Consider the following 13676-nt stretch of genomic DNA (forward strand, 5'->3'; position numbering starts at 1 on the left):
ATGCTGGCATTAGTGAATTATTAGAAATGGACAGGAAGTCTGGGGCCATGTCCCTTATCTGTCTGTCGGGCAAGCTTCTTTTTAAGACATTTCCTTACACTCACTGGGTATAGGACCCGAGAACATAATAGAAGTTAATGGTTTTACAGCGAGAACATTCATGAATCAAGTAGAAAGTTAAGTGCGTCTGAAGCACTTCGTGTTTAGCTCTGTGCTGAAGCCGACCAGAATGGCCGGAAGGCACTTTCCTGACAGAACGGTTGTGTTTATCTCCGGAGGCTCATACACAGCTTTAAAGTTCTCACCGCTTACCTGCATCGCCATCCAAATGGTCCTTGACTCCGTCTGAGCTCCTGTGTTTTCCGTTTCCTCCTTGCCCTTCCCATCACCCCCGTCCTTTAGCCCAGGTAACCAGAGAGCGTTTGCATCGGCAGGACGGTGCTTCAGGTATCATACAGCAAAGCGTAAAATTAACAAATTTGTTAAGGTAAAAAGATGGTTTTATATGAGAGGATCATAAGTTGGAGGCCAGCGTAGCTACGTAGCTAATTGAAGGCCAGCTGGAGCAAGAAAAAAGTATTTTTTTTCCTCTTATGTGATAAGGTGGGTTACATGGGTACAATTCCTATGGCATAAGCTTTTGAAAGCAGCTTTCCTTTTAATAAAAAGTCTTGGTAAGATTAGAAAAAAAACAAACATGTTGAACTTACGTTAAAATGTGATTATTGAGATTATTTATTTTTAGTTAGAGATAAAGCAAACCCAAAACTCTAGACTTAAAAAAAAATAAAGAATTATTCATTTTAATAAAGGGGGTAGTAATAGAAAATGTATTGGCAGTGGTGGAGCCCCCTCCAAGTATGCAAGATTGACATTACCTTTATCAGCTTGGAAAATGTCTTACAAGTGCTGTCTCTCGGTTCAGACTTATGTCAGCCTTCTATTATGCTGTGGTCAGTACAGGTAATTTTAAAAAATAGCTTTAGATGAGACATTTAAAAGAGAATTCTTTGAGGCAAAAATTTGTCCAAGTTTCGGGAACTTTGCCGTTCCTGCTCAGAATGGGCACAGTCCCTTCCTAATGCTCTCAGACGCCTTTCTTTATCCCCCATGACCTTCTCAACATTCCATCTTGAAATGTATAAACTTGGAAATAAAATGGTTCTGTTCCTAGGCTCTAAAGACAGCAGAACATTTAGAATTTAGGGAACTTTCCCCCCCTTAGGCAAAGTTCTGTGCATTTGCCTAATCCTGGAGGCATTCTTTTAAGTTAACATGGAAATGAGTAATTGCTCTCCTCCAGGGGTGAGAAACCTAGCCGATAGAGTTCTGATACAGAGTAACCAAAGTTGAAAAGCTAATGTTTCCAAGTCTTTACTATCACCATGAAGGAAATATGGCACTTAAAGCTTATATGATGTCATTCTGCTGAAACTCTTCTGAGCAGAGCTGCAGAATGTTAAGTTTGACAGATGACTCGCTGATGTTTAAGTAATAAAAAGGCAGAAATACCGAGGATTATGAGAAAACTGATGCATGTGTGCGAGGTGCCTTACTGACAGTGTCACATGACCCCAGACAGCACGGTAGGACAGGGTACAAAGAATGTCTTAAAGAACCACAAAACAATAACATTCCATAGGACGGCACTAAGGTACACCACAACAAAAGCCACACACATTGTATGTTCACATACACCGAAAGAAGTGACCAAGTTCTCCATAATGTTTTAGAAAATTATTCATTTTTTGCTAGTATTTAGCACAATGTTAGACCTGTAAGACAAGACAGGGAAGCATCGAGCACTGAGGATGTTCATGCTCTGCATCCAGATGTCAAGGTCTCATTCGGTCTCCTGTTGATGCTGTCCAGCGGAGGGCCGGCTTTTCAGACAGTGCCGATCCTGTGGTGAGGCACTTGCAGAGTCTGAAGGTTGGGGCATGTGAAATATGGAGCCGGAAGGAAACATGCTGCTATTCCGTTCGAAGCGAAGGGAAGTGTAGGTCCGTAGAACACCTCTTCTTTGCCTTCTCGACTTACATCCAAAACCTACACCAAAAGATGGGGAAGGATTACTGAAAAATACATGTGCATGGAGGAAGGTCCCTTAGGCATTATTCTTTTCTTACTGTACGTATTTGTTACTTTTCTGATGTTGTGATAAGCTATGACCGAGAGAAATAATGACAGTACCCGCTCCAGGCTTGTCTGAAGACCGATCTTAGGGAGATAGTTTCTCAATTCTACTTCCCCTTGTGGGTGACTTTACCTTGTGTCAAGTTGCCCAGAAACAAACAGACAGACAGAAAGCCATGACAGCCAACCCCTTGTCAACTTGACATACAAACCACATCAGAAGTTAACTATACTTCCTTTTTCATCCATAAGATCTCATATTAAAACCAGTATTTCAGTGTAAAATACATTCCAGATTTTTAATTCAAACACTTTCAAGGCTCAGTCTCTATTTAAAAAAAAAAAAAAAAAAAAAACGAACAAACAAACAAAACACCCCAAGTCTCACAACTGGAAGTCTTAAAATATCCAAAGCCTCTGTGGGCTCCTGTAAAATCAAAACAAAAACAAGTTGGACACATTTTTTACTCCAAAGGGAAGACCCCAGGCATAGTCACACTCAAATAATAGCAAAACCCAAGTCCACCAGTGGAAAGAGCTTAATGTGTGACACCTGTGACCGATTAGTTTCAGCAGGGCCCATATCTCTAGCTCTGATTTCCCAGCACACACAGCTCAGGTTGGCCCCACCGCACAGCTGCTGCTGTCCTTAGAACCCATCTCCAAACCTCTGAGGTCTCTGCGGCCACTTGGCTGCACTTTACCAATAGCTTCTTCTGGGGTCTCTTAAGGGACCCTTGCTCTGTCACATGGTGCCAGGCCCCACCTTCTCTTCATGACCCCATTAGTGCTCAGGCTTCCACTGGCCTCTCACAGGCCTCTCACAGCAAACCTCAGCTACCCTCTCAGTGACCCTTTATGCCTTCAGAACCAGTCCAACCTGAGAGCCTTACACATTACCGAGTCCCCCCGACATACACACACACCCCACCCAAGACCACAGCCTCTGTTTGCTGGCTCCGAGGAAACACTTCCCAGGAGATTTCACTTCGATGATGCCAGTCTCATTCACCACAAAATGTCTCGGCACCAGCTAAGCAGGGTCCATTGTCCCAGAAAAGCAAAGGCTCATGTTCCTGGCTCTGTCCTCTTTTTTTTAAACTCTTCACCCCCAGCGGACCAGAACCAGGAATCACTAATTGGAAATATCCAGTGACTTGAGGGAGTCTTCAAGGGACTCTCTAACTTCCCGAGCTCCATCACCTGGCTGCACTCAGGGTCACCCTCTTCGCTCCCACAACAGATCTCGAAGCTCTGAAAGTTCAAGCACCACATTTCTCCTGGAAACCGGTGGCCCGTTCAGTGTCAGCCATCGTCCCTGCACTGGGTAGCAGCCTCTGCCTTAAGAGTTTCTGTTGCTGCGGTAAAACGCCGTGAGCAAAAGCAATCTGGGCGGTAAAGGATTCAGCTTACAGCTCTCCGGTCAGTCAGGCCAGGATCCTGAAACCATGCACTAAAGCAGAATTCGGGATGAATACGGCTCGTTTGACCTGCTTCCTCATGGTCCCCGCTGCCCAGAATGGACTAGGCCCTCCCACATCAATCACTAGTAAGGACAGTGCCTTGCAGGCTTGCCTACAGACCAGGCTTCTGGAGATATTTTCTCAATAGATATTTTTCCAGATAACTTTAGCATGGGTCAAGGTGAGCAAACAAAATACCACCTTCTCATACCTCTTCTGACTCAAGTCCTTGATCCTCCCCCAGCCCCATGCCCTGTGGAACATCAACTTACTTCAGTGTCTTAGACAACTGGTCATATGAAAAGATGAACGCTTTCGCAATAACCAAACCATGATTGCTCTTTTTCTTTTGCTTTAACGCCTTTGGTCGTTTCAACTGCTCATCCTAAGAGGGACCCTCACCCTACTGGGCTCCCTGAATGCTTCAGTATCTCTTCTGCCATCAATGTAGTCATAGTGGCATACCCTCCCCGGGTCTCTATTTTCAACAGCCTTTTAAGGCTTTAAGGTACTCAGACCAATGGTTCTCAACCTGGGAGTCCTGACCCCTTTTGGGGGATGGGTAGTCACCTATCAGATAGTCTGCATAAACAGATATTTACGTTACAGTTCATAACAATTACAAACTTACAGTTATGGAGTACCAACCGAGTAATTTTATGATTGGAGGTGACCATAAAATGAGGACCTGTATGAAAGGTTGTCCCTTTAACATGTTGAGAACCACTACCCTAGATGAAAATCGCCACCTGTTGTGTAGCAGGTTCCTCTACGGTTAAAACCTTCCATCTTGTAGGGAAACTTCTATAGACACAGGATATGAAACAACGGGATATTTTAGGAAAGGGTGTTACATGTGAAAGAGGTGAAATACTCCATCTCGCAGGGCAGCTCCTTAAAACAGGAAGGAAAAAACTCCAAACAGCTTCAGGAAGTCCTTTAAACTGACCCAACTCACTAGTCCTCTCCTTCCCCCAAAGTATAGAAAAAGCAGAGACAACTGGGAGTCACTCTTCAAGCTAAGCGACAAAGAAGATGCTTAGATGAGCCGAGCTGTTAGAAGAGACTCAGCCCTAGCAGCCTGGGATAGAGACCCTCCAAGCATCCCGGACGGAGACGGCAGCCAAACTGCCTAAACAAAGAAAAACCAGACACACGGAAAGACTCATACTGACCGAGGCACTATGAAAGAATACTATCCACCACGTTGAGGTGACAGCTGTTCGAATCATTTCTGCTCCTGTCAGGAATCTCACGCCCTGCTCCTGTGAATCATCTCAGTAAAACTCATTAGTTCATCAAGTTTGACTTCGGTGTGATCCACACTTTGATCTGTCATTAGTTTCCTATTTAGGGTGAACTGATGTTTGTTTTCATCTCTTCGGGGATAGTCACAAAAACAACTACAATCTTCTTAAATCAATGGCCTTATTTGCACGTGTTCTCTAAAATGGCAGTGTGTCTAGGCCTCTGTTTTGCCAAGAAAGGAGGTACCTCTCTTCCTCCAGGAAGAATGCTACTAATATATAAACCAGTCTGGAGCAGTCAGTCTGAGATGCAGCCAAAAACCCCGGGAGCCTGAGCCTCTGAACCCTACTGATGTTACAACTCTAGGGGAGGCGGTGCAATGCCCAGCCTCGGATGCTGACTGCCAGGTTGGCTCACTGCTATTCGTGGTGGTTTTTGGGCCCTGCCAACTTAGTTTTTTAGAGTATTTCGTATTCACGAAACTGAACTCCTTTAACAAGGATACCACCAAAGGAATGTCAACAGCATCGTCCAAATTTTCCGGTACCAAAGACTACTCCAGGAGCCTCTGCTTAGTGAGGCCCTTGTCTATTAACAAGTTACAAGAGCAACAGCTATGCCTCGGTTTATGCTTACCTAGTGGAAACAAGTCTAGTTAGCAGGGAAGGTTAACTAGAACCACATCATTGTGTAAAGCTGTACCATGTGGATGCAAGAGTAACTAATCACGCAGTAATAATTTGTTTAGATTCTTGCACTCTCTGACCTACGGACCCCTAGAAATAGTTAGGTACCAGAGATGGACCAGCCACTCAATTTTTAATCCACCTCCCTAACAATGGCTGACCACAAGTTGAACATGGAAGCATTTCAGGCCTCCTTTTTCCTCTGCAACTAGCTAGCCCAGCCTGGCTCTGGTTCTTGCTCTATAGCCCCCTCTGCAGGCCTTTTATTGAATAACGCCCTGTGCCATTCCTGAGTCCCTGGTTCCCTCTATTGCTCCTTCTGGCCAGCATAACAATTATTTAACTTTTATCAAAACCACGCAAGGTTAAGTATTGCCTTCAGTTTTCAGAGAAGAAAAACAGAAAATGAAATGACGTTTTCTAGATAACTTGGTGGATCTAGCCAGTATTTTAATCCAAGGATGTAGCCCAGAAGAGCAAGGATTTAATGCCTTCCCCCAAATGAATACACTTTTAGAAGTCAAACTAACAGAGAGGTAATCATCCTGAGAGCTTTTGTTTGATTCCCTGGCCCAACAGTGACTGCATATGTTAAGCAGATGTAATGTATTTAATCTGGGAGAGAAAAAGAAAGCTTTTGGCAAATTTTCTCCAAAACACTCCTCTGTAAACTGGCAGGAAGGAGACGCGTGGGAAACGGCAGTGCCAGATTGCCAGCATCTCCTCCAGCCAAAAGGAAGTAAGAGTAAAGGACAGTAACAGCAGAAAACTCTGGAAACACGGACGAATCACCCGCACACCCACACAGTTGCCAATGGGTACTTCTTACCTCCGGCACATCAGAGTCAGGCCACATGCCAGAGTTCCCCATGCCCACAAAATTAACAGTGCTTTATTTTGTTTTGCAGGATCTATATCATGTGAGTGTACTGCTTGTGGTTCTAAACCTCAATATTTAGACAAATGTTAATGAAGAGCCTCCCAGATTTCCTCAGTCTGGACTGTCTTACGGCGAATGGAGTAGCATATGCTAGCTCTGTAGTAGCTGAAGTGGCTTCTTATGTATGTCACCCCAGGTGGCTGACCCCACAAATGATTGTTAACTGAACCTAGAGGCCCGGAGGAACAGTCTGCTAAGACAAGAGTATTGGCTGATATTTTTAGAGGCAAAAAAAAAAAAAAAAGTTTGGGTTACTGAATCTCTGAACTATTTAACTATGCTCCTGATTAATGAGCCCTGATATTAGACTGCTCACCTATAAATTAATCTCAGATTATGGATCACAGATATTTAAACTCTGATACTTTAGGTATGCATCTGATTTCCACCACCACCCTGTTCTACATCTAGAAACTTCTACCGCCTCACATTTTCCCACCCTCACCAGTCCTGTCTTTCCATTGTCTCACTCCTCTGTTGGCTTTTATTCCAGCAGACAGTAACAATGGCTTCTAAACACAGGCCTGGGCTCCCTGTCCATTATAAAGTAACTTTATCCATGGAAGTGGATAGATCTGAAGTCAGCAGCAGAGTAGGAACATTGGCTCCTTAGTTACGATGAAAAGATACTCAGCAATTAGTTGCCAATGGCTAGAATGCAAGATCCAGGATGCAGAAAGCTGAGGCTAGAGAGATGACCCAGAGGTTTGGAGTACACAGTGCTCTTGCAGAAGACCAGAGTTCAGTTCCCAGCACCCTTGTTTAAGTCCATCACTCCAGCCTCCAGCTTCTGGGAACTGATGTGTTCAAAGGTACAGGCATGTTTTCAGAAGCTTGGTCTGCTGCTGCTCACATTCAGATGCTAAAGTCTGTACCCCAAGACCTGGTTGTTCAAGACAAGCAGATCCTCACCCATACCAGCTTTTGTTGTGTAAACCTTGCCTCCCCAAGTTATCCCCGCTTGGTTAATAAAGATGCCTACAGCTTGGGTTGGGCAGAAGAAAGGGGGTGTAGCAAAAGTGTCCAGAGCTTGGAGAGACCATGAGGGAGTGAGAGGAAGAAGGAAGAAGTTGCCATGGGTTACCATGAGTGCATGGCCGTAAGGACCGGCTTGATGGAGTAGGAGTGGCCCAAGCAGAACTTGGCAAGTGAAATCTCAGGGTTAATGATAGAGAAATAGGCAAAATAGCACAGAACATGGGTATCTGCCCATCTCTAGTTCCTTAAGGCTTATTATAACTATAAAAGTTTTGTGTCTTTTATTTGGGAACTAAATGATCTAAGGTGGGATAGAAACCCCCAAATGATACTTACCACAACACATATATACTGCATATACATCATTTTAAAAATCTTTAAAATGTTATTATCTGTGAAGATTTTGTTTATGAATGTCTTCCTAAATAATAAGCCATAAGTTAATATGCTCACACCTATTAATTATAAGAGCTCTCATACATACAGATATGGCTCAGGGGATAAAGGGCTTGCCTTGCAAGCATGAAGACCAAAGTTCAGATGCCCAGAATCCATTTAAAATATAGAAAGATGTGTGGCCAATTCCAGCTCTTGGGAGACAGTGACATAATCCACCCACAAGCTGGCTTGCTAGTTAGAGTACGCATACTTGAAATACTCCAAGAGTCAAGTACCACAGAGGAATATATCTGTAGGCAATTACAGGTCTACACACACACATGCATGCATGCACACACACATATACATGTTAACATGTGTACTCACACACAGACACACACATATCCATGTTAACATGTGTACTCACACACAGAGACACACATACACATGTTAACATGTGTACTCACACACAGACACATACATATACATGTTAACATGTGTACTCACACACAGACACACATATACATGTTAACATGTGTACTCACACACAAACACACCACACACATGCACAAATATACACACACATATATACACATGCCTATACACATGTTAACATTGTACTCACACACACACACACACACACACACACACACACACACACACACAGAGCAATGTGAAAAATGATCCGTGATCCAAGTGCTTGCAGCCAGGCTGGGCAGAGTAAGTTTACTCATGGTAGAAAGAGAGTCAACTCTGCAGATAGTCAGTCATCTGACTCCACATGTACATTGTAGCTGGCAAGTGGCTGTGCCCCCAACACACACACACACACATACATACATACACACACACACACACACACACACACACACACACACACACACATGATATTAAAGAGAGAAAACTTTTTTCCTCACGTTTTTCTATGCTTTGTAGAACCAGTGCTAGTCACAGGAACAGATAGAATATTCAAGATGTTACTGAAATTATCTGAATTTTTAAAAATAATGCACTGATATATTTTATTATGTGATCTTAAAGGTAAACATTACTCCACTAACACAAGCACTAGTGAAAACTTAAAATCTGTTACTTTAGTGTTGCCGTAATCTAGAGGAAATTCTTGAATGTCCTCGGTGGTTTAAAATATGCACACATTCATTTCTTGAATAAAGTTTGTATGGGAATAGCCAGACATTATTAACACTGAATCAGTGGGCAAGCACACTAGAGAGGTGACTCAGCTTTGAATCCCAGGGGGATCCAATACCCTCTTTCAGCCCCTGTGGGCACCTCATCCATGTGGTACCCACACATACATCGTTACTTTAGCACAGATATACCCATAATCATGTCTGACTTTTACAACAGAATGAAAGCACAAACTTTCATTTTTCATTTCATTAATTCCGTTGTAAAAGTCATCCAAGGAAGTCTCCTAGACCACTTAGGGCACAGCATCCTGGTACTGTGGAATATCCTGCCCAACCCAAGGTCTTCTCAATTCAGAAGAGTGGCAAAGAAAACCTTAGGACTGAAAACTGCCAAAAAACCATGCGTGGATAAAGGCAAGCCACTCCTTGGGGACCACAGAGCTCGCTGGTTAGCGCTGGTTAGCATGTCCACGCGCTTCTTAATGTCGTGAGTTTTTACTATATGATTGTTCCCTAGTCATTGCCTCGATTTCTTTATTATCTTCTACTTTGAATTTATTTTTAAATTCATTTCCTGGCTTCTTAAAATACATTTATCCCAGGTTTGCTGCATATGGCTTTTATTATCATATAGTCCTTAGGTTCTTTGTTTTGTTCAGCGCAGTTACATGGCAGTGTGTTTTGTCATTCCCAGGTATGGGTGGGTTTAATTTTGCTATGTGTTAAGTTCACATTTACCCATATTTTATTGGCAATATATAAAATTGACTTTTTAGATATTTTCTTCCTTAGCTTTAACTGTAAAGCATAAGAGAGTTTTATGAACATTCCCGTGTGCTGAGAAAAAAAAATAATTCTAGTTATTTACTGTAAAACTCGGGTCTATTTAGTTAAAGAGGGTAATCAGGTTTTCATGTCCACATGATCTCTGTGAATAACAGAGAGGCATAAGATCCTCCGGAAAACTTGTGGTGTGACAAAGCAAGAGGAGCAAAAATAAATGAAAATACAACAGAAATATAACTAACATAATACAGCGAACAGACACCAGCGACCTTGAAAGCAGACAACCGGAAAAGCACATTCCACCCTATGAAATACACAAGCACATATTCCTTCTAGAACATGACTGAAAACCAGAGAGCCAGAATTGCCGGGTGTGGTGGTGCACACCTTTTATCCCAGCACTCTGGAGGCAGACAGAGTCTCTAGAGTCTGAGGCCACCCTGGTCTATATGAGTTCCAGGCAAGCCAACATTGCATAGTGAGACATAATAATAATAATAATAATAATAATAATAATAATAATAATAATAATAATAATAATAATAATAATAATAATAATAGAATGGGTTTGCAAAATTAAAAACTATTAAAAGCAGTTTTCAAAAGCTTTCCCACAAACATTAGGTTAAAAAACTATGAGTCACTCTAAGAAGGAGTTAGAGAAGTTGGGGCTAAGATACATCGAGAGTTTACCGGAGAACAGGAGAAAAAGAAAGCCTGTAAGAATGAGATGGAGCACTTGGAAGGAGACCTCTGTACACACAGCCACAGAGTATGCGGTTCTGCTTTGAGAGACCCGGCTGGCTCCCTGCCCAGGCAAAGCTTGGGCTTCTGTGAAGTGTTCAGGCTACACTCTGGGGCAGACGCTATCCTATCGGACCACCCAGAAACCACGATTGCTGGGATCCCCTGCCGGAAAGTACACCTCTGCAGGCAACAATTATGAAAACGAACAAACCATAATATACAAAATTCATGAAGATTGGGTATTTTTTAAAACTGTGGGAGTACAAAGTGACTATTACCTAAGTTTCTTTAAAAAAAAAAAAAAAGTATTAAAAGGGGGTAAGCTATCCAAAACTCTCAGTTTTGGGTACATTTTATAGATGTTTTAAAGCCCGTGCCCAGATTAATTTTAAAAGGTCTCAGTCATTTAGGAGGCATAATATCTAGGAGACAGGACGTAGGCTGAACTAGCTACACAAAGACAGGGACCTTGAGCCTCCCTGTGCGCTTGAATATCTCCTCCTGCAGCCGAACTGCAAAACATAACCTCTCTGAACCTCTTGCGAAAACTTCAAAAGGAACTTCAACCACTCACCTGGATACAAGCCAGAGGCTCATTTGTCCAAATTGAATATCCACCAACTAAATATATTCTCCCATTATGGACAGCAACTCCGGATTCATTCTGGCCTAAAGTAAAGAGAATTAAATAAAGAGAAAAATTCTATTTCTTGCATGTTTTAATTAACCCTTTTGCCACTGAGGGATACAATTTCCCCCCGTGGCATATTTGTACACTCCATAGGAACTTGCAGCAATTAATCACTGTCTCCAGAACTAAAATGAATTAGCCACTCCCGCTTAAAGGGTGAATCCACGTTTAGTTAGAACCAGGCCAAAATGTATTAGTTAACACCTTACTAAATGGAGCACTACACACAGCAATAGTAAACTACATAGGACCAACAATTCCATATTGTTCTGTGTGCCATGAGTTTATGGTAGTGAAAATAAGGGTTATGCTAGATATGTAGAACATTCCTGTGTGCCGCAGAACATGTGTGTCCACAAACACAGACAAGTGCTTACCTTTATAAAGTAACAACAGCAGCCCTGGGGCAATAAAACAGACCCACCCCATGCCTCAAATGAAAACAAATGACAAACAGACAGGCGCTGCCCTTCTTCCTTTTACATAGTCAACAGTTTGAAGATTATTTTCAAGTTCCCAAGCTGAGACTAGTCTGCACTGTCCCTAGACACTGACAAACCAGGATGATGAAAGGCCTTTCCTCCTGTGTCAGAAGAGAAGACAGAATAACTCACTAGCCCACAGTCTTCCCTGGAGGCAGCCAGAGAGCGAGCGTCTCTGTTTATTGATGAGCTGACACCGGGTTGACTGGAGTAATAATTGGAGTCACGGATCCAGGGTCTAGGATCTGAGATACCACAGTACCTGAGCGTTCAGTACTTAACAACAGGCCAAACATCATTTTGCAAGAAAAAAAAAAAAAAAAGGAGCTTGATACAAAACATCCAGAGCCCTGGTTGTATTCCCAGTGTGGCCTCCCAGCAGCACCAGGGACTGAATGCTCACCCTGCGTATTCAATATCTTCCAGAACTTCTCTAACCCACCATTTATAGTTTGTGGTTTTCCTTGGACTTAAAACAGCCAGGCCAGGGATCTTCCCATTAGCAGATATTAGCCGTAGGAGCGGATAAGAGCGCTCCATCTAGACCTTTAGGCTAAGTACATTATTACTACATTCACTCCATTCCAGGACACATCTGGGATGGCTCTGCAGAAGTACGTGAGTAGGGATGTGTGACCAGAAATGCAGCTCTCAGGCACAAAGCAGCCATCAAGTTTAATTTGTTAGACTGCACAGAGAAACAACATACAACAGTGAGAAATAATGAAGACCACAATTCTCCTGAAGTCCCAAGAGATTAAAAAGAAGAACTAAGCAATCAGAAGTAGATCAAAAGTCACTTCCTGTCGCTGGGGGTGTGGCTTAGTTGGTAGAGGGTTTGCCTAGCATGATCAGTTCCCAGAACTCTGTACAACTGGGCATAGTGACACACAACTGTACCCCAAGGAAAAGGCCTGTGGGAGGAGGAGGATCAGAAGGTCTTTCAAGCCATCCTGATGTATATGAGGCCCAGACTTTTTTAAAAAGAAAAGAAATCATTAACTCTTTTGGTGCCCTTTTCCTCCTACAGCTGTGAAAGTTCTCACATGAATATCAGTGGATGAAAAGGGAAATGATTGGTCATATATGAACCTACACAGAGGCAAGGTAGAAACACGATTCCCAGCCACCTCAACAAGCCCTGCCTTTAGCTACAAGTCCTGTGAGTCTTCCAGAAAACCATTTGTGCTATGCAGTGCTCACATGTTAAACACGGTTGTACTCTGGTTGTCCACGAAACAAGAGCAGGAATGTCTTGAATCGCTTCAGCGTTTTCATGCTTTTGTTTCTAATTTGAGACATTTCAAAAAATGTTTTGTATTTTATCTGTGTGTATACCTGTGTACTTAACTACACGTGTTCCTGGTACTTATGGAGGACAAAAAGGGGCCTGAAGGTCGCCTGGGATTGGAATTGCAGATACTTGTGGGCTGTTAACAGGGTAGTGGGTAGCAAGCTTGTACCCTATAGAAGACTAACTAGTACTTGAAACTACTTAGCCATCTCTCCAGTCCCTATTTTATTTTTAATTAGCATAGCCAGAGATACTTGCCCGTTAACAGGTTGAAATTACAGCGAGTCCACTGATCAGTGTCAATGTTGTAAGCATCTATATGACGCACAAGAATCCGGTCATTATTGTAATCTAGGTCATTGCCTCCAAGAACATAAAGCTTCCTCTGGACAGCAGCCATGGAGTGGTAGACTCTTCTCTGCAGCATGGGGCTGCGACTTATCCACTTATTCTGAAAAAACATTGGGGGTGCATTGGGTTAAAGAGAAGTCGCAAATACCAAAGGCGGGGGCGCCTCGCTAGCAGTGCAAACCCTAGTGTCAACCACATTTTATTTGTATATAATTTATGAGATAAAATGTAGGGGTTTTGCATGCATAAACAAACAAAAAAACCCCTACATAATCCTAGCTCGGAGCTTACATTAAACATTTTGGTAGGTTTGCATATTATAAGGCATTTTACATTTTATAA

At 42.7% G+C, this 13676-nt stretch overlaps 1 protein-coding gene across 5 annotated transcripts in view; it reads right to left on the reverse strand.

Moving 5' to 3' along the window:
* Window positions 1-1887: 1887 nt before the first annotated feature.
* Window positions 1888-13676, reverse strand: part of KLHL32 (kelch like family member 32) — a gene marked incomplete at its 3' end in the record, with an annotated part of 175979 nt that continues 164190 nt past the window's right edge. For all 5 annotated transcript variants that reach the window (XM_080938722.1, XM_080938721.1, XM_080938720.1 and 2 more), the window contains 3 exons: window positions 13242-13434; window positions 11091-11185; window positions 1888-2049 (listed from right to left, as the gene is read on the reverse strand). In XM_080938722.1, coding sequence (XP_080794848.1) covers window positions 1888-2049; window positions 11091-11185; window positions 13242-13434 — 450 coding nt within the window. The remainder of the gene's footprint in view (window positions 2050-11090; window positions 11186-13241; window positions 13435-13676) is intronic.

The sequence above is a fragment of the Micromys minutus genome (assembly GCF_963924665.1).
Source record: "Micromys minutus genome assembly, chromosome: 26".
In the NCBI taxonomy this organism is placed as follows: Eukaryota; Metazoa; Chordata; class Mammalia; order Rodentia; family Muridae; genus Micromys; species Micromys minutus.